This window comes from Salminus brasiliensis, chromosome 6 (genome assembly GCF_030463535.1).
Source record: "Salminus brasiliensis chromosome 6, fSalBra1.hap2, whole genome shotgun sequence".
Classification (NCBI taxonomy): domain Eukaryota; kingdom Metazoa; phylum Chordata; class Actinopteri; order Characiformes; family Bryconidae; genus Salminus; species Salminus brasiliensis.
The window spans coordinates 2927363-2949820 of record NC_132883.1 but is presented as its reverse complement, the minus strand read 5'-3'; the positions used below and the strand labels follow the sequence as shown (position 1 = coordinate 2949820).

Here is a 22458-nt window from a genome sequence, read left to right as displayed (position 1 = left end):
TAATTCAGTACTTTTAGGGTTAATTCAGTACTGTTAGGGTTAATTCAGTACTATAAGGGTTAATTCAGTACTGTTAGGGTTAATTCAGTACTGTTAGGGTAATTCAGCACTATTAGGGTTAATTCAGTACTGTTAGGGTAATTCAGTACTGTTAGGGTTAATTCAGTACTATAAAGGTTAATTCAGTACTATAAGGGTTAATTCAGTACTGGTAGGGTTAATTCAGTACTATTAGGGTTAATTCAGTACTGTTAGGGTTAATTCAGTACTATAAGGGTTAATTCAGTACTGTTAGGGTTAATTCAGCACTATTAGGGTTAATTCAGTAGTATAAGGGTTAATTCAGTACTATAAGGGTTAATTCAGTACTATTAGGGTTAATTCAGTACTGTAAGGGTTAATTCAGTACTATAAGGGTTAATTCAGTACTGAGAGTGTAAGAGTTAATGCAGCTCGTGGCTGATATAATTTGGCCTGAATGGGCGCTGTGGGTGACGCAACGTCCGGCGCTCGCTTGTATGTCAGCACGGAGAGAGAGAGTGAGCGAGCGAGGGAGAGAGAGAGAGAGAGAGAGAGAGAGAGAGAGAGAGAGAGAGAGAGAGGGGGAGAGCGCGCGCCGCTGTATTGCTGCACTTGGGCGCGTGTTTGAAACCGGACTACAGCGGAGCGCGGACGGGGCGGCTTCGTGAACGCGCACGAGAGCGCGGATGAAGCGAGAGTTCCTGCTTCCTTAACTTCTTCTTGCGCGCGCCGTTTTTTTTTTTTTTTTTTTTTTCTGAGACGTCATTTCATTCCTCCCTCTTCTTCATTTCTTCTTCTTTGATTTCTCCTCCTCCCCCTCTTCCTCCTCCTCCTCCTCCTCCACCCTCCCTCCATTTCCTAAATGGAAGTGCGCGCTCTCGGCGCGCTCTCGCTGCTCCTCGGCCCGCCTGCACGCGCTCACTTCTTTCCCGTCGTTTTTCTCACCGCTCGCGCCGAGTGGAAGTGAGAGAGAGCGAATAGGGGGGAGGAGAGACCTACAGAAAGAGAGAGAGAGAGAGAGGGAGAGAGAGGGGGGTGTCCTGAAGCTACTGGAACCCCTGAAGCTTCTGCTGCTGTTTCTGCTGGAGAGCAAGAAGAAGAGGAGGAGGAGGAGGAGGAGGATGGTGATGATGATGATGGTGGTGATGAAGGCGGTGATGATGATGATGATGGTGATGATGATGATTAACTGTGAAAAATGCTCCACTGACTGATCGCTCGCTCTCTGCTCTTCAAGACACGCTCCATTATTTTTGTGCAACAATGATGTATTCTCCTCTCTGTCTGACTCAGGTAAACAGCTTTGCTTGTTTGTTTGTTTGTTTGTTTGTTTGTTTGTTTATCGGTCACGCAGGCAGTGCAGCTTAGAAAAGGGCGAGCTAGGAAAAGTGCAGAGGCTGAGTTGGAGACGTGCCCCAGAGTCCTGAGCTGGGCTGCTGGGCTGCTGGGCTGCTGGGCCGCTGGGCTGCTGGGCTGCTGGGCTGCTGGAACTGGGGTAGTGCTGTGGTGCTCCAGCTCGGACTGACTGCGGCTCTGCTGGAACTTCTGCCAGAGCTTCTTCTGCGTCTGCAGCTTTACTGGGTCACCGTCTGCCTGTGTTGACAGGGGAAGGTGTGCTGTGTTGTTGTAAACTCCTCCAAACTTGTAAACAAGCTGGGAAAAGCCAAACAAGCCACTTTTCAACTGTATTTAACGTTAAACGAGAGCGCGGGTAAATTTGAGACGTATGCTGGACATATTAAAAAAAAAAGCCAAAACCTGAAAAGAGCAACAAGCGACACGTTTCCAAAGCAAAGCTCAAACTTTTTGGACCGTGTGCAGGGTTCTCAACTTTCCTCCATTAACTCATACGACTTAAACGCATTACGAACTGGTTTCGGATGTTATATATATATATATACATAAACATATATAATATTATATATAAATATATAACATATAACATAGTACAATAATTAATCTGTAGTTCTGAAGTTGGCCTCTTTTTTTATTTTTTGGACAGAGTGCATGCTTTTGCTTTTTTTTAACTCCATTATCTGCTTTCATGCTGCTGAAAATGTGTTACAGGCTGTTGTGCAAATCATTTTATTACATTATATATAATATTGCGTATTAATTATACAGTTAGACTGGAAATATGTTGGATAAACTGCTCTAAAGTTGCTTGTTTTTGAGGCACATACAGGCTTTTCACTACATATTAATTAACACATGCTGCTGAAAATACATTACAGGACATTTTGCGTGTTATTAAATATGTAAAACTGCATATTATTATTATTGAACTGTAAATAGGTTTGATTAACTGCTCTAAAGTTGCAGAAGTCTCAAGTGCAGGCATGTCTTCTTTTTTCATAAGCTCAAATTACTAAAATACATTTCAGACCTTTTTAACAGTATTATCTTGTTATTCTATGTTATAACATATATGCACGTATCTAATGTTGTATATTATATGATTTATTTGTAGAAATGTATGAAACAATTCTTGAAAGTTGGCTATTTTTCTGGCAAATGCAGCTTTTTCAATATTTATCAATGAACTAATGCTACTTAAAAAATACAGCAGTTTTACATGGAATATTCTATGTGTAAATATGGAATATTGCATATTATTAAGATTTGACTGTAATTATGTTTGATAAACTGCTCTAAAGTTGGCATTTTTAGCCAAGTGCAAGCATTTCAACTCTCTGCCATTATATCATACTATGAAAGTACACTGCAGGCCATTTTGCATGATATTCAATATTGTTGAATATAAAATATTAGAATATATTCAAATATTATTATTATTATTATTATTATTATTATGAGCTCTCCATAACAATACATTTGTGCCCTGTTCTGGAAGTTTTTTGGGGTTTTTTTGTGTGCGCTTTTCAGATCTTTTTCATTTATATATTTACTTCTAAACTACATTTTAAACCGTTTTGCGTGTTATTATATATTAACATATATAACTACAATCATATATTATCAGGCTTTGACTGTAAATATGTACAAAAGTTGGCGCTTTTGTGATCAAACTCAGGCTTTTAACTCTGTTCCATTATATCATTACTTCTAAAATACATTTCAGGCTGTTCTGCATGGTATTATATATTAACATATATAACTACAATCATATATTATCAGGCTTTGACTGTAAATATGTACAAAAGTTGGCGCTTTTGTGATCAAACTCAGGCTTTTAACTCTGTTCCATTATATCATTACTTCTAAAATACATTTCAGGCTGTTCTGCATGGTATTATATATTAACATATTTAAATAAAATCATATATTATCAGGCTTTGACTGTAAATATGTAAAACATTGGAACTTTTTGTGTGCATGCTTTTTTTTTTTTTAGCTCTCTTTCATTATATCATTACTCCTAAAATACATTTCAGGCTATTTTGCTTGGTATTATATATTAACATATATAACTAAAATTGCATATTATCAGGCTTTGACTGTAAATATGTACAAAAGTTGGCATTTATGACCAAACTCAGGCTTTTAATTCTGTTCCATTATATCATTACTTCTAAAATACATTTCAGGCTGTTTTGCTTGGTATTATATATTAACATATATAACTAAAATTGTGTATATCAGGCTTTGAGTGTAAATATGTAAAATAAAAGTTGCACTTTTTTGACTAAACTCATAAAATCATATAATATCATGCTCCTAAAATACATTACAGACCATTTTACGTATTATGCTGTATTATCATATATATATATATATATATATATATGTTTAGTAAGCTGCTCTGAAGTTGCCGCTTTTTGACCCAGTGAAGACTTTCCAGCCCTCTTCCTTTACCTCATACTCCTATTTCAGCCTGTTTTGCTCTGCTGTTATGCTGTATTACTGTGTGTGTGTGTAACTGTGTGTATTTAAACTGATTTGAGTGTAACTGAGCCTGAGTGTGTGTGTGTGTGTGTGTGTGTGTGTGTGTGTGGAGTTGGCAGGTCGTCTCGCTCCGTTTTCGTGTCACACAAGGACAGTGCAGGCTAGTAGAGGAGGTAATGTGTAATCTTCTGGGCCTTTTTTTTCCCCTCCCTCAGTTTTGTTGGTGGAACAACACTGACCTATTTTTTTTAATACAGAGCCGCTCAGCCAGACGCAGAATACAGTGTAATAACCGTATTAGGAGTTTACCACACCAGTTCTACCCCTGATTAGGAGACTTCCCAGGCTGGCAGAAGTGCGTACATGTGGCTGTGAACAGTCTGGAGCAGGTCAGAGCATCAGCTCTCAGACGTGCAGTTAATAACTCTGCATTCTCCATACGAACACAGTGAACGCAGTACAGTGTTTTCAGGCTGTAGGAAAGCTGCAGGAAAGCTTGCTCGGGTTCGAGTTTGCAGAGTGTAACGCAGTCCTGAAGTTCTGAGGTGAGCTTGTGTTCATTGTTTGTATATTGGCAGAGCTGAATTTGGGCTGGTTTGGGTGTTAGGTGGCGAGGCTGTACTCACTTTCTGCAGCTTTCTCATGCACGGCATGTGTTTCCATCACATTCGAAGCTGTATGTCGATTGGAAACGGCTGCAGTTGGTAAAAACTGATTGAAATGTCATTTTTTCCACTTTTTAGAAGCAAATCTCAGTCCTGCAGGCTGGCAGGTTTCACACGAGTAGACCTGGCCTGCCTCTCAGTTCACCTCAGGCGTTGGTTTGTTGTGCCGGGCTTTAGTCTGCTATTCCACTGCGTTTCTAGCGTCACGACACGATCACCAGGCTGATTAGCTGCCCTGCAGGTGACACACACTTGGTCTGACGTTCCCTGTTTAGAGGCCTTTAGTGTTTAGTGTACTTTTAGGGCATTGTTCACCCCAGCCTGGACTCCAAGCCTAGTCTCGAGGGCTTAACGGAGAGAGTCGCACTACTGGAGTCGTGCTACTGGAAATACATTAGAAACCACTAAAGCAAGTTATTCCATATTATCATATATATCATATTTCCAAAAACTTTGTATCCAAATTTTGGCCTTTTTGGCCTTAATTGTTCACTTTTTGACCATTTCATAATGAACTGACCAATAGAAATGCTCCAAATTGACTTGGACTAAAATCTATTTACACTGACCTAGTTTCTTTTTGTTGACAATTTAGAGATACAGTTTTTGTCATGACAATTATAATATTAATATTAATGTATTATTATTAACCAGTCTTGAGGGTTGGGGTTGAGAGGCAGACTGAAAATTTTCAGGTATAGAAGCAGCACAGATACAGAATTTATACCCAAATAACCACTTTTTAGTTTTTTTACTTTTGTTTCCCTCATAATTCCACATGTATTTGGTGTTTAAAATATAAACAGTGATTAGTAACTAACCTGTCTGATGTTAATGATTTGACTGAATTGTAACTAATAAATCTCCCCAGTTTTTAATCCTATAATAGTTATTTTAACTCTATTAAAAGTTAGATGGGGTCAGAACGGGGAGACTGGAGGCTGGTTAAATGTAAACATCTGTTATTAGAGTGTATAAGAATGTGCAGTGTGTGTGTATGTGTGTGTGTGTGTGTGTGTGTGTGTGTGTGTGTCCAGGTTTGACCTTCATATTCACACATTAACCTTTGTTACATAAACCAAATATGGTGACTTTCTGTGGTCAGAATTTCATGCATTTGGAGAGTTTTCAATTTTACTAAGCGCAAAAAAAACAACTCATAATACACCAACAGTGTATTAGTGTGTGTGTTGTGTATTAGTGTGTGTGTGTTGTGTATTAGTGTGTGTGTTGTGTATTAGTGTGTGTGTGTTGTGTATTACAGGCTGGAGGCCTCAGGGCTTGTGCTGTGTTTCTGTGAACAGTAGCGCCATGACTGGTCTGGTGTGTGTTTACGGTGTGGCAGTGTGTGTGTGTGTGTGTGTGTGTGTGTGTATGTGTGTGTAAGAGCCAGCCTGTGGGCAGTGAAAGTGGAGGAGTCTCCTGACGTGCCCCTAATGTGCGAGCGTGGCGGGTAAAGAGAGAGAGAGAGAGAAGCGGCCGGAGTGTGTGCCAGATCGCTGGCAACCTGAAGGGCCTTGATCCTGAGGAGTGTGTTATAGTCTCACACACACACACATACACACACACACACACACACACACACACACACACTCTGCTCGCGCTTCCAGCCGTATTTGAACTCTGCACCGACGCACAGCAGTAAAAGTGAGGCGCTGCAGTTGTAAGGTGGAGGTTTTTAGAGTCAGTTGGTTTGTGGTGAGTTTGACTGGTTAGATTAGTGGAGGGGTGGAGGGGTGGAGGGGTGGAGGAGCTGGAGGCCTGGACGCTTCTGCCTGCGCTGTGTTTGGGTTTGGGTGACTAAGCTTTAGTCTGGCTTGCGTTTCAGTAACGAGCGGCTCGTTATGGAGGCATTCTGTATATAATACCTAATACTTAATGTGGGGTTAAATCGTAGGCCTTTGACCTTTGAGCTTTTGGTGACTGGTGATCATTTCATTTAATAATAATAAAAATATTCATGTGTGATTATAGTAAATATTTAATACATATACAAAAACAGTGGGTGTCTTTTTTTCTGCTATTTTTCACTTTTTGACATAATGTGAATCTGGTAGTTGTGTGATACATTGTGCCAAAATCTAATGGTGAATGGACCAATAGAAATGCTCCAAAAATGTTTTTTACATTGACTTCCATTGAAAGTTAATAAGTTTTTTTCCTTCTCCTGTAAAGTTTGCATTAAAGTTAATAGCGATTATTTATATATATATATAGTACGTCTGTTTATGTAAGTTTTATAAAGCTAGTGTATAAAGTAATAAACTAAATACAATTAGTAATAAATAGAAGTTAATACAGTTAAAAAGTACATTGTTTTTGTCCTTTCATAAAAGTAGTTGATCTTTTGATTGTTTTACATATATATATATATATATATATACAACTACTAATTTTAAGAAAGCAGAGGAAAATCAACTTACTATTTATTACTAATTGTATTTATTTAAATAATAGCTTAATAAAACATTATACATAAACATACTATATATATATATATTTACAAACAATCAAAAGATCAACTAGTTAAAAAAATAAGTACATATATGTATAAATATGTGTGTGTGTACACAAACACATTCATATACATATATGTATATATATGCTTACTTTTTTAACTGTATTAACTTCTATTTATTACTAAATTGTAGTAATACAATAAATTGTATTTATTACTTTTTAGAAAACATACTTTTAGCTAAGATCAATGATTTTAATTAATTTGCATAGGTGTAAGGTGTATACACTTAGTACACCAAGTATAAATAAGTGACAAAATCCTCTACAGTAAATAAAGTGAAATATGACATATATATGGCATTTCGTAGACATAGTTTTTTTGTATTCATTTTCTGAATTTAACACACTGGATATTACATCAGTAACGAGCCTTAATCTTCACACAGGCCACATTTCGTATGGGAAGCATATTTGAGTCCGTCCCAGGTTTTTAATATCTTGTAGCTCTGCCTGCTTCAGGGGAAAGCACCATGTTGTTCTTATTTACAGTCTCAGTGCAAAGAACTGCTAATCGGATGAATGAATATCCTTATATTTCTTGACCGGTTTCAGCTGAGCTAAGCTGAGGGTCTGCGCTGTGTCCTCTAACTGCGGGGCAGATGTTTATCATGAAGTGAACTCATAAGCTAATTAGCCAAGTTGCGGTTCATTATCCCCAGAAAATGAACATCAGAAATGGTTCAGATACAGAGCCCGAGCCGTATTCGTGATTTCTTGACAGGGGCCGGCCGGCTTCTTTATTAGTGGTGGCTCCTCAGTCTGGCAGATGAAAGAAGTCTGAGATTCCTGACAGTACGGCAGTACGGCAGTAGGGAGTTGGGACGGACCCCGCTCGGAGTGAGTTTGCCAGCTCTCCGCAGTGCTGTCTGTGGGGGATTTTGGAAGAGTTTGAATTCCCCTGTGCTGGCAGCGCGCTGTCCTGCCCCCGTTTCTCATCGATTCAGTCCGTTAGTGCCGCAATTAGTCCCCTGCAGTAGAGGAGAGGGAAAGAGAGGAGTGGGGAGGAGCGAGGGAGCGCACTGTGGGCCTCGCTCAAAGCTGCCAGAGGTATTTTAACCTCAGTCAGTGGGGCGATCGCGCTCTGGCATGGATCAGACCTGGGTTGTTTCTTCCCTTTAATGCATTGCGACATTTTCAATCTGACCTGAGCACTGTTTCCAGTCCGAACGGCGACCTCTCAGTGTGTTTCTGCCCTGATTTATTGAAGTATTCGCTAAATGCAGTTTTCAGATCATATGGAACTACTGTACAAACACATACAGGTGAGATTCTGAGTCAGGGGCAACATTCAGACGTGTCAGATCCCTTAAGATCACTGGGTAGTTGACATTAGTTGGGCTGCTGTGTTGTATTTTAGTGTGATTTAGTGAAATGCAGAATTTCTACATGTTATAAATATGCAGGTTTCAGCATGGATGGACGTATGTGAGAAATATCTGCATCCGTCTTGACTTTCCATAGTATTTTAAAATTGTAATTTTGTCAAATTTCTGTTCCACATCTATGTAATAAAGTGTCCAACAACAGAAATTATGTAATTTATGTAGGAGCATCATCTATATCATAAAACAGGATATATGAGAGGTATTTTAAACAATATATATATATATATATATATATATATAAATCAAAAACATATATGTTGAGATATATATATATATATATATATATATATATATATATATATACATACATACATACAAATCTTTAATATGATGCTAGAAATGTCATATTAACATTTGGTGGATTTAATGGAAGTCAAAGTAAAAATAATGTATTCCAAATAATTTTGGAGCATTTATTTTATATGTATATATATATATATATATATATATATATATATATATACATATATAAATATATATGATTTAAAGCAGCTGTCATTCACATTGTGTAAAAATGGTAAAAATTAAGATATGTTAAGTACGTTTTTGTGATATATGTGTATTAAGGTTCCAACCAGAACAGCAGAGTGATGCTAATTGTGCTTCAGTGAATCCCTTTAGCAACAGATGCTAAATGCTTCCAATTTCCACTTAACTAAAGCAGTGAATGGTGCTAATTTCGGTGCTAGTGCTATTTTAGCTGGTTATCAGCATCACACCCCACAGGACAGAACGGATGCTCCACCTACACAGCTTTCAGAGGATAAAGACTCTGAGAGAATCTGAGAGAGTTACGTTGAGTAACGGGTGTTTTAGATGTATCCTGAGCTCTTTGTTTGGGTGAGAAGTGAACACAGCTGAAGCTAATGTGAACGCTCTGTATTTAGTGATGATGGTGATGAAATGTTAGCTTGATGTTTTGAAAGGTATTAATGTGTGTGTTGTGCTGTAATGGATCACAAGACTCAGAGTCCCGGATCACATCATTTTTTTAGATCAGCAAATAGGAAAGAAAGGAAGATGCAGAGAAAGTATTTTGTGTTACTGCTTTGTTTGTATTGGTGACTTTTATTTTGACAGGGTCTGTTTGTTCGCTTGTTTTAGTGACCTTTTATTTTGAAACTGTTCACTTGTATTAGTGACTTATATTTTGGCATGGTCTGTTTGTTTGTAGTGGAGACTTTTGTTTTGAAACAGTGTTTATTGGCTTGTATTAGTGACTTTTATTTTGGCATGGTCTGTCCATTTGTATTAGTATTATAGATCAGGAAAAATAAAAAAAGAAAGAGACCGTTTTTTTAGAAGAGTTACTGCTTCATTAGTATTAGTGACTTTTATTTTGACATGGTCTGTTTGTTTGTATTACTGACTTTTATTTTGAAACTGTCTGTATATTCGTTTGTATAATTGACTTTCATGTTTACATGATCTGTTCGCCTGAATTAGTGACTTTTATTTTGCCATGGTCTGTCCGTTTGTATTAGTCTTATAGATACTAATACAGTTTTTTGACTTCATTAGTATTAGTGACTTTTATTTTGACATGGCCTGTTCGCCTGATTAGTGACTTTTATTTTGCCATGATCTAAATAACGTACCGCTTGTAGTGCTCAGCATGGCACCTGTTCACAGATCAAGCCCCGCCCATCGGCAAAAAGAGCCAATGCAAAGGGTGGTTGATGTGGCTCCAGCCACGCTGTGTCAAAATAAAAGTCACCAATACAAACAAAGCAGAAACACAAGATACTTTCAGAGTGAAAGCTAAAACGCCTGTCCTGCCGTGGTGTTCGGGGCGCTCATTGCTAATGCTGCTAATGTTGCTAATGCTGCTAATGTTGCTAATGCTGCTAATGTTTACATGGGCTGAGTGGGAGGAGCTAAACCTGAATGAAGCTCAGTCATTGCTGGGGTCACAGCTGTAGCGTGTCGCGCTTCGGCCCGAGACGGACCAGCCCTTGGTCCATGTTGTAGGGACTTCCAGACATGCTAGCTGCCCCCTGCTGGCTGGCTGAAAACCGGCGAGTGCTCTGCTAAAGGCTGCAGGTTCGATAGCGCCGGGTCGATTTTGCGACCCGTAAATATTAGAAAACCCCAAATTTTAGCTTCTAGGCTTTTATCTGAGACAATTTGATGAAGTTCAGAGAGTTTGATGGTTTGAAAAATCCAGCTAATAATATTTAATAGCAGCTCTAATTAATGCGTCCGCTGAATGTGAGCCTGGACCCACATACAGACCCTGGTGTGCTGCCTGCTATCAGTCTAACTAGGCCCTGCTTTAATCAGCGCCGGACGACACACTCCCACACTCCCACACTCCCACGCCCCCTCTGCGTTCGGCCACACTGTTTGAAGTGTCGCTGCTGGTCTTCTGTCAAATCGCCCCGGCCCATAGCTGCACCCCCCTGCTGCTGACTCTCATGGGCTATTGTGTGTGTACGTGTAGTCCCTGTGTGTGTGTGCGAAATGCATGGCCCACTTTTCCCTCTGCCATCCCTGAGTGCGGCAGCCCTGCCAGTGTCCCCCTGCTGCTCCACAGCCTTCTGTGCTCCAGTCAACACGTTAATTAAGCTATTTTGATTACCCCTGCCCCTCCTGAGCTTTAACCCGGCCGTCAGTTCCCCAAAAACCGTGCCAGGGAGCTGTCAAGGATTCCAAAAAGAAGTGGTTCGAGTGCGCTAAGTAGAACATCAGCTTTGATGTTCCGTGTAGTCGTCGGGCCCTGATGGCTGTGGGACTGGAACAGAAGGAGGTGGGTCGGGGAGTGGGTCGGGGAGCGAGTCAGGGAGCCAAGGGGGTGGGGGGGTACCATGAGATGGGATGGGACAGGACTTTTTTAGGGTCCGCGGTTATAAAAGCCGCAGCTCTTGGCATGAGTGTGGGACTCCATGTGGCCTGTGCTGCAGATGTCTGTGGACGCTTGGCTTCGTTTCATATCACACCCAGGTTCCTCGGCGGGGAGCATGGTGAGCAGCGCTAAATATTTACATTACAAAGGCGGGTTTGGATTCCACCTGAGCGTGCAAGCTCTCGCGCATCTGCGCCAACAGATTAGGACGAGACAGATGAGGGCTTTCGTCAGGCTGCTTTCTTGCGTGTGTGTTTTTCCTTCCACGACTTTTTCCTCCATTCAGAACCGCGGCGGCTCGGCCAGCTCGTGGACGGCCCTCCCGAGTCTCCCTTCGAGATGCTGAGGTGACGTCGGCAGCCAACAGATCTGCGCGAGAGCTCGAGCTCGTTTTAGATGAGCTGCAGCTCTGGGTCTGCACCTCAGACCTGGAGAACCTGAAACCTCCAGCTGAACCGGGCCTCTTAGAAGTCGCTGCAGCTTTCTAGCAGCAGTTTGAGAGAGATCTGTCTGGCTGGAGAGGTTTAATAAGAGCTAGAGGAGATGCTGCACTTTCAGTGTTTGTGGGCAGAGGAGGAGATGTTTGATGATCTATGAACCTGATCGTAGTTATTTGGTGTAATAGGAGTCGCAGATTCAGCGTTTTAGAGTGTATCGGTTGATCGACTTCACGTCATTTTCAAAGGTTGGGTTCGTTCCTAGAAAGTTGCAGGTACTTAAAACATGCTGCAGATTTCAGAGTTTTTTTATTTTTAGCTGTTAGATCCCTGAAATAAGAGCAGATATTTATCTTATAGAGCAGATTCTGAACGTTCAGTCTGGACCGTGTGTTTGTTTGTAAGCAGAAAATGAAACTTTATGTCATTTTCAAAGGCTGGGTTTGTTCCTAGAAAGTTACAGGTACTTAAAACTTGCTGCAGATTTCGGGTTTTTATTTTTAGCTGTTGGATCACTGAAATAAGAGCAGATATTTATCTTAAAGAGCAGATTCTGAACGTTCAGTCTGGACCGTGTGTTTGTTTGTGAGCAGAAAATGAAACTTCACGTCATTTTCAAAGGCTGGGTTTGTTCCTAGAAAGTTACAGGTACTTAAAACATGCTGCAGATTTCGGGTTTTTATATATTTTAGCTGTTAGATCACTGAAATAAGAGCAGATATTTATCTTAAAGAGCAGATTCTGAACGTTCAGTCTGGACCGTGTGTTTGTTTATAAGCAGAAAATGAAACTTCAGATCGTTTTCAATGGTTGGGTTCGTTCCTAGAAAGTTGCAAGGTACTTAAAACATGCTGCAGATTTCGGAGTTTATATATTTTTAGCAGATATTTATCTTAAAGAGCAGATTCTGAATGTTCAACCAGACCACATTAGTGTTTGTGAGCAGAAGAAGAGACGTTATATAGATTTCAGAGTTTAAGTTTATTTGATGGGGCCTAAAAAATCATCCTGTAATTTTATGTAATTTTTTTTAACAGTAAAATTTTGTTAAAATTGTGCAGATTTTTCCCCTTTATTCCAGAATTAATACGAGTTTGAAGGTTATTCTGTGCAAGGAGTCGCAGCTTTAACGAAATCATGTTGTTTTAGTTTTATCTGAGTGATTTCTGACTTGTTGCATCGCTGAAACACGGGCAGATGTTCTCCTTACACAGCAGATTCTGACCAGTCTGTGTGTTTAGGCAGAACAGCACTGTTCGGGTTTGTTCTTAAAGATCTGCAGGTGCTTGAAAGCGTGCTATTGTGCTATAGTTTGATATGTTGAGTTATTTTTAACTCTTCACTGAAACAAGAGTAGATATTCTCTTTAACGATCAAGAGATATTATTATATAATGACCTGAATTTGATGATTTATATGTTGGGTGAAGTTTAAAATGAAGAAGAGGAGGAGTTACATAGATTTTGGCTTTATGTTTAAAAAGTGACAGGGACTAAAAAGAAGCATCCTGTAATTAAAATTGAATAATTTTGACTTTAAATTGTGGAGAAATTATGTTACAATTCTGCAGATTTTTCCCTTTTAATTCAGAGAGTTTGCAAGTAGATGAGAAGGTAATATATTAGGGTCTGAGTCTGAAGATTTTTAGGTGTAAAGCTCAGATTGAGTCTCCTCCTGAAAAGTCACCTCCAGAAAATTGTGCTCTGCCCTGTTAAAAGTAGAAGGTCCTTGAGGAACTTTGGAGGTTCTTCAGTTTGAAACTGTGGAGGAACGGTTTAAGGTGCTTTGAGGAACCTTCAAGAAAAGTGTTTTTGACCCATCTGTGGTAGTGAACACACACACACTAGTGAACTAGGGGCAGTGAGTACACACACACATCCAGAGTGGTGGGCAGCCAACTCCAGCACCTAGGAAGCGCCCAGGGAGCCCAACAGCGGCAGCTTGCCAAGCCCAGGTATCGAACCCAAGCCCGGGGCTCTAACTGCTGAGCCACCACTGCCTGAATTTGATTAAACACTGTTGTGTGTGTGTGTGTGTGTGTGTATGTCGACCAGAAGATCTTATATATCTTATCTTACAGTTTGAATTTGACGGCTTGTTCTTAGTTGTAAAACTCAGAGCTTGAGTTAAATCTTTTAAAGTTGCAGCTTGAAGAAGAGCAGGCTGTAGATTAATCCAAGCTTAAGGTGCAGTTTAGGAATTCACAGCCACAACAAACGTACGCTGTAGTTTAATCTGAATTATTATTTCAATCTGATATTTTCTGTTAAAAGTTCAGATTCTGATCGTTTAATCCAGACCATACTTGTCTTTGTAAGAAGATTATGAGATTTTATTATTATCTGAAGTATTCATTTGATCAGAGTTTGATTTTTGATTGAACTTTAATAATCAGACAAACTGTGTTAAAAGTGCAGAATCTGAACATTCAGTCCAGTTTGTAAATAGAAAATAGGATATTCTTGTTATTTATATTTACATTATGGTTTAGATTTTGCGAATAGTTATTGTGTGTAAAATGTATTATGTGTAAAAGAGTCTTCTAAAGTTGACTTCAACAAAAACAGACTGTAGATTAATCTGAATTATTTCTGCTTCGTTTATTGAAAGAAGAGTAGATGTAAAATGTAAGAGTACAGATTGTAAGCAGATATTTTATTATGATCTGATTTTGATTAAATGTTTTCAGAGGTTGAGTTTATTCTAGAAAAGCCTGCTGTAGATTAATCTGAATTATTTCTGATTGGTTTTACTTTAATATTCAGAGAAACTTTGTCAAAAGTGCAGAATCTGAACATTCAGTCTAGTTTGTAAATAGAAAAGAAGATATTCTTATTATTTATATTTATATTATGGTTTAAAGTGGGCAAAAAGTTATCTTGTGTGAAACTCAGAGCTTGAGTTACAGTTTAGGAATTCACGGCAACAACAAACATACACTATAGTTTAATCTGAATGATTTCAGACTCGTTCATCGAAACAGTCTGATATTTTCTGTTAAAAGTTCGTATTCTGAGCGTCTAATCCAGACCATACTTGTCATTGTAAGCAGATTATGAGATATTTTATTGTATTGTATTCTTATATTGTATTCATTTCATCAGAGGTTCAAAGCTCACTTTAATAATCTCACTTTAATAATAAAACTGTGTTAAAGTGCAGAATCTGAACATTCAGTCTAGTTTGTAAATAGAAAATAAGATATTCTTGTTATTTATATTTATATTATGGTTTAAATTTGGCAAATAGTTATTATGTGTAAAACTCAAAGCTTGAGTTAAGTCTTTTAAAGTTGCAACTTCAACAAAAGCAGGCTGTTGAATAATCTGAATTATTTCTGACTGGTTTTACTTTAATAAGCAGAGAAACCTTTTTAAAAGTGCAGAATCTGAAATTCCCAGACCACATTTGTGTTTGTAAGTAGAAGAGAAGACGGTAAATTATGGTTTCAGTTTGATAAGAAGTTATGTGTAAATCTAAAGTCATAACTTTAAAAGTCACAACAACAACAAACGTACACTATAGTTTAATCTGAATTATTTCGGATTCATTAAAACAATCTGATATACATTCTGTTTCTGTTAAAAGTTCAGATTCTGAGCGTTTAATCCAGACCATACTTGTCTTTGTAAGCAGATGAGGATATTTTATTATGATCTGAAGTATTAATTTGATCAGAGTTTGGGTTTATTCTAGAAAAGCCTGCTGTAGATTAATCTGAATTATTTCTGATTGTTTTAACTTATATAATAATTACTGTGTTAAAGGGGCAGAATCTGATCATTCACTCTAGTTCGTAAACAGAAAAGAAGATATTGTTATTTATATTTACATTATGTTTTAAATTTTGCAAATAGTTATTATGTGTAAAAGTCTTTTAAAGTTGCAATTTCAACAAAAGCAGGCTGTAGATTAATCAGAATTATTTCAGACTCGTTGTTCATTGAAACAATCTGATATTTTCTGTTAAAAGTCCGATTCTGAGCGTTTAATCCAGACCATACTTGCAGAATATGAGATATTTTATTATGATCTAAAGTATTAATTTGAGTTTGGGTTTATTCTAGAAAAGCAGGCTGTAGATTCATCTGAATTATTTCCGACTCGTTCTTTAAAACTAAAGTAGATGTTCTCATTTGTGTTTATAAGCAGAAGAACAGATATTATATGATGATCTGAATTCGTGGGATGTCTGCAGTTTCGTTGTACTCAACCCTTGCCCTGTTTTTAGCTGTTTTTGTACTCTAAAACTCATCAGCAGCCTCTGCCCTGGTGAGACAGCTTATAAACTGAACGTAAATGGCATTCATTGCATAACTAATTCCATAATGAATTCTAATGAAGCTGCTGCATTTAGGCTATCAATTAACGCAGCAGAACGACGGTAATCAGGCCTAACAAGAACGCGTAATGTGTTCAGGTCCGTTTGCGGCTTCAGGTCAGTGCTGCTGCATGATTTTCTCGGAGCTCGGCTGTGAAGTGCGCCGTGGAGCCTCAGCAGTAGGTCACTGTGAGAAGAAGCTCGCCTCTTGGCAGCGTCCGGCTGCTGCTGGAACGGCTTTCAGAGACATTCCAACTGGACGGCGATCAAGAAGCGCCGGCGCTGGCGTGGCACGGCCCAGCAGGCTGTTTATTTAAAAGTTCTGTAAATCCACCTTTACTCCCGCGCTCCTGCGCCGCCAGGCCGCTCCAGCCAGCGCTTCGTCTCGCTGGACGCCGTCCGGCCGCCCGGCCGGTTGCTTATTCCAACGGTAACTCTGATTACGGGGGGACGTGTTATTAGAGCTGATGGCGGCTTTTTCCGAAAAAACAGTTTATGTTGTAAATTGTTTGGCGCCAGAAATTGCAGTTGAGGATCTCTCTGAGCTGGAGTTTGTATTTTTAGTCCCATTCAGACTCTCAGACTCTCTTTTTTTTAGCCGTTTTTCTGGCTGTGTTGACTTTCTGCACTCCAGCAGCTCATTTCTGAGATTGATTTTTGGAGAATAAGTCAATGAAAAAGGTTCCCGAGTGTTTTTAGGGCTGAGAGTGCGCTTGCCGTAGAAGCTCGGCTGCAGTCACTGTGGAGTTTGACTCTCAGAGCTGGTGGAGGAGGACTGGGCCGCAGCCGTTGGACTGAAATATGATCTATGATGAAACGTGATACACACTGTCTCTGGCACATCGAGAGTTTTGGAGAGTTTGCCCCTCTACAATGATCAGCCATAACATTGTGTAGCCCCCCCCCCCCCCCTTTGTGCTCTGACCCTCCAAGCCATGGCCTTCACAAGACCAATGAAGGTGTCCTGTGGTTCCTGTAAGCCACATCAGTGAGCTGTGGGCACCACTGATTCAAGGTTGTCCTTTCTTGGAGCACTTTTGGGAGGTCAGTACTGACCACTGTATGTCAAGAACATCTCACAAGACCTGCCTGATGTTTTGGAGATGTTCTGAGCCAGTCGTCTAGGACCTCACAGTTTGGTTCAGAAGATCCCTGATGGAAATACACCCAACTCACTCTCTTTGTTGATGATAATTAATGATATTTTATCGAATCGTGATGAATTGTGATGCAGTTGAGTTGAGTTGAGTTGAGTTTCAGCAGCTTGTTTAAAGGAAACACTGAAGTTTAGTAGCTTTAGTAACTAGTAGAGACGTGAACCTGAAGGTGAAACTGCTGCTCTGTTTGTCTCTAAACTGGCGTATTTTTTTCTCATGGCTCTGAAATGTGGATTAAACAGCAGTTAAAAGCTGTTTGGTGAAGCTGAGCCAGATTCTGCTTCCCTACCTGCTCGTGTTTCTGCATTGTGGCCATTTTTATTTTTTTTTCAGCTCTGAAACTTTTCGAATGTGCAGATCCTCAACCAGTAAACGCTGTTATTTCAAGCTTATTAGATCCGATTTGGGATCAAATATAAAAAAGTACAGCCTATTGAAAGTGGAACTCTATAAATATCAGGATTTAGAGCCGAGTATCGAGAAGTTAAGACAGAGTTAGTATCGGTGCTCAGTATCGGCAGATACTGGAAAATCTGGAATCGGAAAGGAAAAAGTGGTATCGGTGCATCCTTAGATATTAAGAGCAGGTTTAGCCTAAATATTAAAGCAACAGTATGTAATATTTCTACCTTAAATCAGCAGCTTCAGGATCATGCTGATGCTCCACTGACTGTAACGGGGGGAGAACGGTGTCTCCGTCATTCCCACTCCGGGCCGGAACGCTGCTGCTGCTACTGCACTATATGGAGGTTTGGTGGTGGAGCTGCAGGAGGAGAACCTCTCTCCAGAACTGCTGCTGTGTAACGCTGCAGAACCCATAGAGTCATATTAGTGTAAAATCCTGTAGTATTACTCTACCGCCTCAGCCCACATGCTGCTCCACCTTCAGATCAAGCTTCTGGAGCTTCTCTCAGCTTGTCCAGACATGCATGTGTACAAAAAATCTGGTATCAGTATCGGAAAGTGGAAAAAGTGGTATCAGTGCATCCCTGTAAATTACAGCTAGTGCTGATATCATCAGTACGGCCCCCAGTACTGTCCCTCACCCAGTCCAGTATCGTAGTTGTAGTGTACCTACTCTTTTTATCACCAGGAGAGCATCACTGGTTTACCTGTATTTAGTTCAGCACTGGATAAACTTAGTTTAGTGAAACCGTGTTCAAGAGTATTGGACCTGTAGTGGTTTTGTGGTTTGCTGCAGCTTCCTTATGCAGTAAAAGTAATCGGACTTTTAGGTTTTGGGCTGCACACAGTATCAAATAGCCTGTCATGCAGAATATCACCAACCTCTGCCTGTATGTGCTGCAATTCTGGACAAAAATAATAAAAAAATTAATTATTGCCTTAATTCCTTTTACAATTTCTAGTAATTGTGTCGCTCATCTGAGGGGTCGGGGGCTGCCGAACATCAGAATGCTCATGTTGTCGTCATTCTGAGCATCTGTACTTGACTGTAAACCTGTAAACCTGAGCATACCTGTCTGTGATTTCTCACAGAGCTGCTGTTTACACTGTGGCTGTGATTCTGAGGCCTGTGTTAGAATATCAGCCACAGAGGCCAATCCTGCAGTAACGCTTAAAGAACAATAGATCTTACCTCCAACGCAAGGAAATCCAGCTCATATTTGACCCCAGCAGGCCAAGGTCACCCCAAACCCTGACCTCAGTGCATGTCTCTTCTTTCTCTCCCTGGTGTAGATATATATTCTGCTGACAAATGGCCCAGACAAGCTTTAGGCAGCTAAAGGGAGATTACATCCCTGGCAAAAGTGCCGTTTGAAAAATGTCTGGCTTTCTCTCCGTCTCTCTTCGCGAATCCGTTCTTAACAGGGCTGCACAAAGAGGAGCGTAATAAGCGTTAATGAAGGCTTTGGCCTGGGCTAATGATGAAAAGCTGTAATTAATGCATTCTGTTCAGAGGCACCGAGAGCGAGCGTCTCCAGGCACAAAGCGCACGGCTCAGCAAAAGAGTTTGCCAACGAATCACGGAAATTTCCGCCGAGGGCGCTGTGACTGTGTGTGTGTGTTCAGTGTGCTTTCTGGGAACAGCAGGTAGTCGCAATCACAGCTCGTCACGGTGATTGTCTTTTTGTGACTTTTGTACTAAATTCTTTCATTTCCTTTAATCTCACGGGTCCACTTAGTGGATAATGAGTCATTCATACTGGATACTTCATGATAAATACTGAATAATTTATAGTATGTACTTAATTCATAGTGGATACTAAAAAATGCATAGTAGATACTGAATAATTCATACTGGATACTGAATAATTCATAGTAGACACTGAATAATTCATACTGGATACTGAATAATTCATAGTAGACACTGAACAATTCATAGTGGATACTGGATAATTCATACTGGACACTGAATAATCCATAGTAGATACTGAATAATTCATACTGGATACTGAATAGTTCATAGTTGATACTTAATTCATACTGGATACTGAATAATCCATAGTAGATACTGAATAATTCATACTGGATACTGAATAGTTCATAGTTGATACTTAATTCATACTGGATACTGAATAATTTGTAGTAGTTGCTGAATAATTCATACAGGATAGTGAATAATTTGTAGTAGATACTGAATGGTACATAATAGATACTGAATAATTCATACTGGATACTGAATATTTCATTGTAGATACTGAATAATTCATACTGGATACTGAATAATTCATAGTAGACACTGAACAATTCATAGTAGATACTGAATAATTCATACTGGATCCTGAATAGTTCATAGTTGATACTTAATTCATACTGGATACTGAATAATTCATTGTGGACACTGAATAATTTATAGTAGTTGCTGAATAATTCATACTGGATAGTGAATAATTCGTAGTAGATACTGAATAATTCATACTGGATACTGAATATTTCATAGTAGATGCTGAATTATGCAAAGTGGATACTGAATAATTCATACTGGATCATGAATAATTCATAGTAGACACTGAACAATTCATAGTGGATACTGAATAATTCATACTGGACACAGAATAATGCATAGTAGATACTTAATTTATACTGGATACTGAATAATTCATTGTGGACACTGAATAATTTATAGTAGTTGCTGAATAATTCATACTGGATAGTAAATAAATCATAGTAGATACTGAATGCTACATATTGGATACTTAAAAAGTAATAGCAGATACTGAATTATCAGCATTATATTTCCTATTAGTTTTGAAAATCAGAAAAATCAGTTTAAGGGGTTAAAAAGATTAAATGAACAGAATTTAAGGACTTCAACCCTGCGAGTGTGTGTTTGTGTGTGTGTGTGTGTGTGGGTGAGTGAATGTGGGCCGCAGCTGGAGCAGCCTGTGCTGTAATGGAGACTCTCCATTACTGCAAGATAAGCGACTGGCCTTTTTTTCCACCACTACAGTGCATTCAAGGCAAAGGCCAGCGCCCCAGGGGCTTGCGGCCGAGCTGCACTCTCTGCTGCAGGGAAACTGCTCCGGCCTGCAGTTAAAGAGAGCGGTGAGGGAAAACACATACTCTGCCTCACACTCTGCCTCACATGAGCCTCGCTGTGAGCTGCAACTGCTTTCTGCAGAAAATGACTCACCCAGCCAAACTGGCACTGGGTAAAGGAACAGCTCACACGGTGTGTGTAATACACTCCACGCATAAAAGGGCCGAGTATAGTACTGAAAAAGGTGCTTTGCCTTTTTTGTAAAAAAAGGTTCTGTGAAGAACCTTCAGGAGGGAGTTTTCAGATCGTCACACAAAAACCTTGTATCTCCGTTTCGTCATTTTTCACTTCTCTCATACTGTGAATCTGGCAGTTGTTCTTTATATTGTGCCAGAATGTCATGATCAACGGACCAATAGAAATACTCCAAAATGACTTGAAATTAAAAAATATTTTTACATTGACTTCCATTGAAAGTTAGGAAGGTTTTTTTCCTCCTCTTTTAAAGTTGCTATAATGGATAAATAATAAAATGCTTCTTTGAGTTCTCATAGTTCTATATAGAACTTCAGTCTTTACCAAAAAACCCTTGAAGAACCCCCTTTTTAACAGTGCAGGGCCTGACCAATATACGTCTAGATACGTTCAAATGTCTTAAAATAAGTCTTTAAATTGAAATTTTTAGGTATTTAGGTATTAAGTATTTAATCTTATTTATAGTGTATTTGTTAAAAACGCCTGTGACATTAAAATAAATAAATAAATAAACACATGAACAATCCCCTGTAGTTTTGGTTTCCAGTGCTCTCTTGGAGAAAGTTTATTTGTGTTTATTCTATTGTTGTATAGAGTTAATTACAGGTAGACACTCTCACTGACCTTTGTTTATTTGGGTTTATTCTAATGTTATATAGAGTTAATTACAGGTATACACTCTCACTGACTTTATGTTTATTAGGGTTTATTCTAATGTTATATAGAGTTAATTACGGGTAGACACTCACTGACCACTGACTTTATGTTTATTTGGGTTTATTCTAATGTTACTGTAGAGTTAGTTACAGGTAGACACTCTCACTGACCACTGACTATGTTTATTAGGGTTTATTCTAATGTTATATAGAGTTAATTACAGGTAGACACTCTCACTGACCACTGACTTTATGTTTATTTGGGTTTATTCTAATGTTATATAGAGTTAATTACAGGTAGACACTCTCACTGACCACTGACTTTATGTTTATTTGGGTTTATTCTAATGTCATATAGAGTTAATTACAGGTAGACACTCTCACTGACCACTGACTTTATGTTTATCTGGGTTTATTCTTATGTTATATAGAGTTAATTACAGGTAGACACTCTCACTGACCACTGACTTTATGTTTATTTGGGTTTATTCTAATGTCATATAGAGTTAATTACAGGTAGACACTCTCACTGACCCCTGACTATGTTAATTTGGGTTTATTCAAATGTTATATAGAGTTAATTACAGGTAGACACTCTCACTGACCCCTGACTATGTTAATTTGGGTTTATTCTAATGTTGTATAGAGTGAATTACAGGTAGACACTCTCACTGACCACTGACTTTATGTTTATTTGGGTTTATTCTAATGTTGTATAGAGTGAATTACAGGTAGACACTCACTGACCACTGACTTTATGTTAATTTGGGTTTATTCTAATGTTGCATAGAGTTAATTACCGGTAGACACTCTCACTGACCCCTGACTATGTTAATTTGGGTTTATTCAAATGTTATATAGAGTTAATTACAGGTAGACACTCTCACTGACCCCTGACTATGTTAATT

At 39.1% G+C, this 22458-nt stretch overlaps 1 protein-coding gene across 3 annotated transcripts in view; it reads left to right on the top strand.

Annotated features, from left to right (window-relative positions):
• Nucleotides 1-576: 576 nt before the first annotated feature.
• Nucleotides 577-22458, top strand: part of nfic (nuclear factor I/C) — a 194643-nt gene continuing 172761 nt past the window's right edge. For all 3 annotated transcript variants that reach the window (XM_072681322.1, XM_072681323.1, XM_072681321.1), the window contains exon 1: nucleotides 577-1314. In XM_072681322.1, the coding sequence (XP_072537423.1) occupies nucleotides 1285-1314 (30 nt within the window). In that variant the 5' untranslated portion in view covers nucleotides 577-1284. The remainder of the gene's footprint in view (nucleotides 1315-22458) is intronic.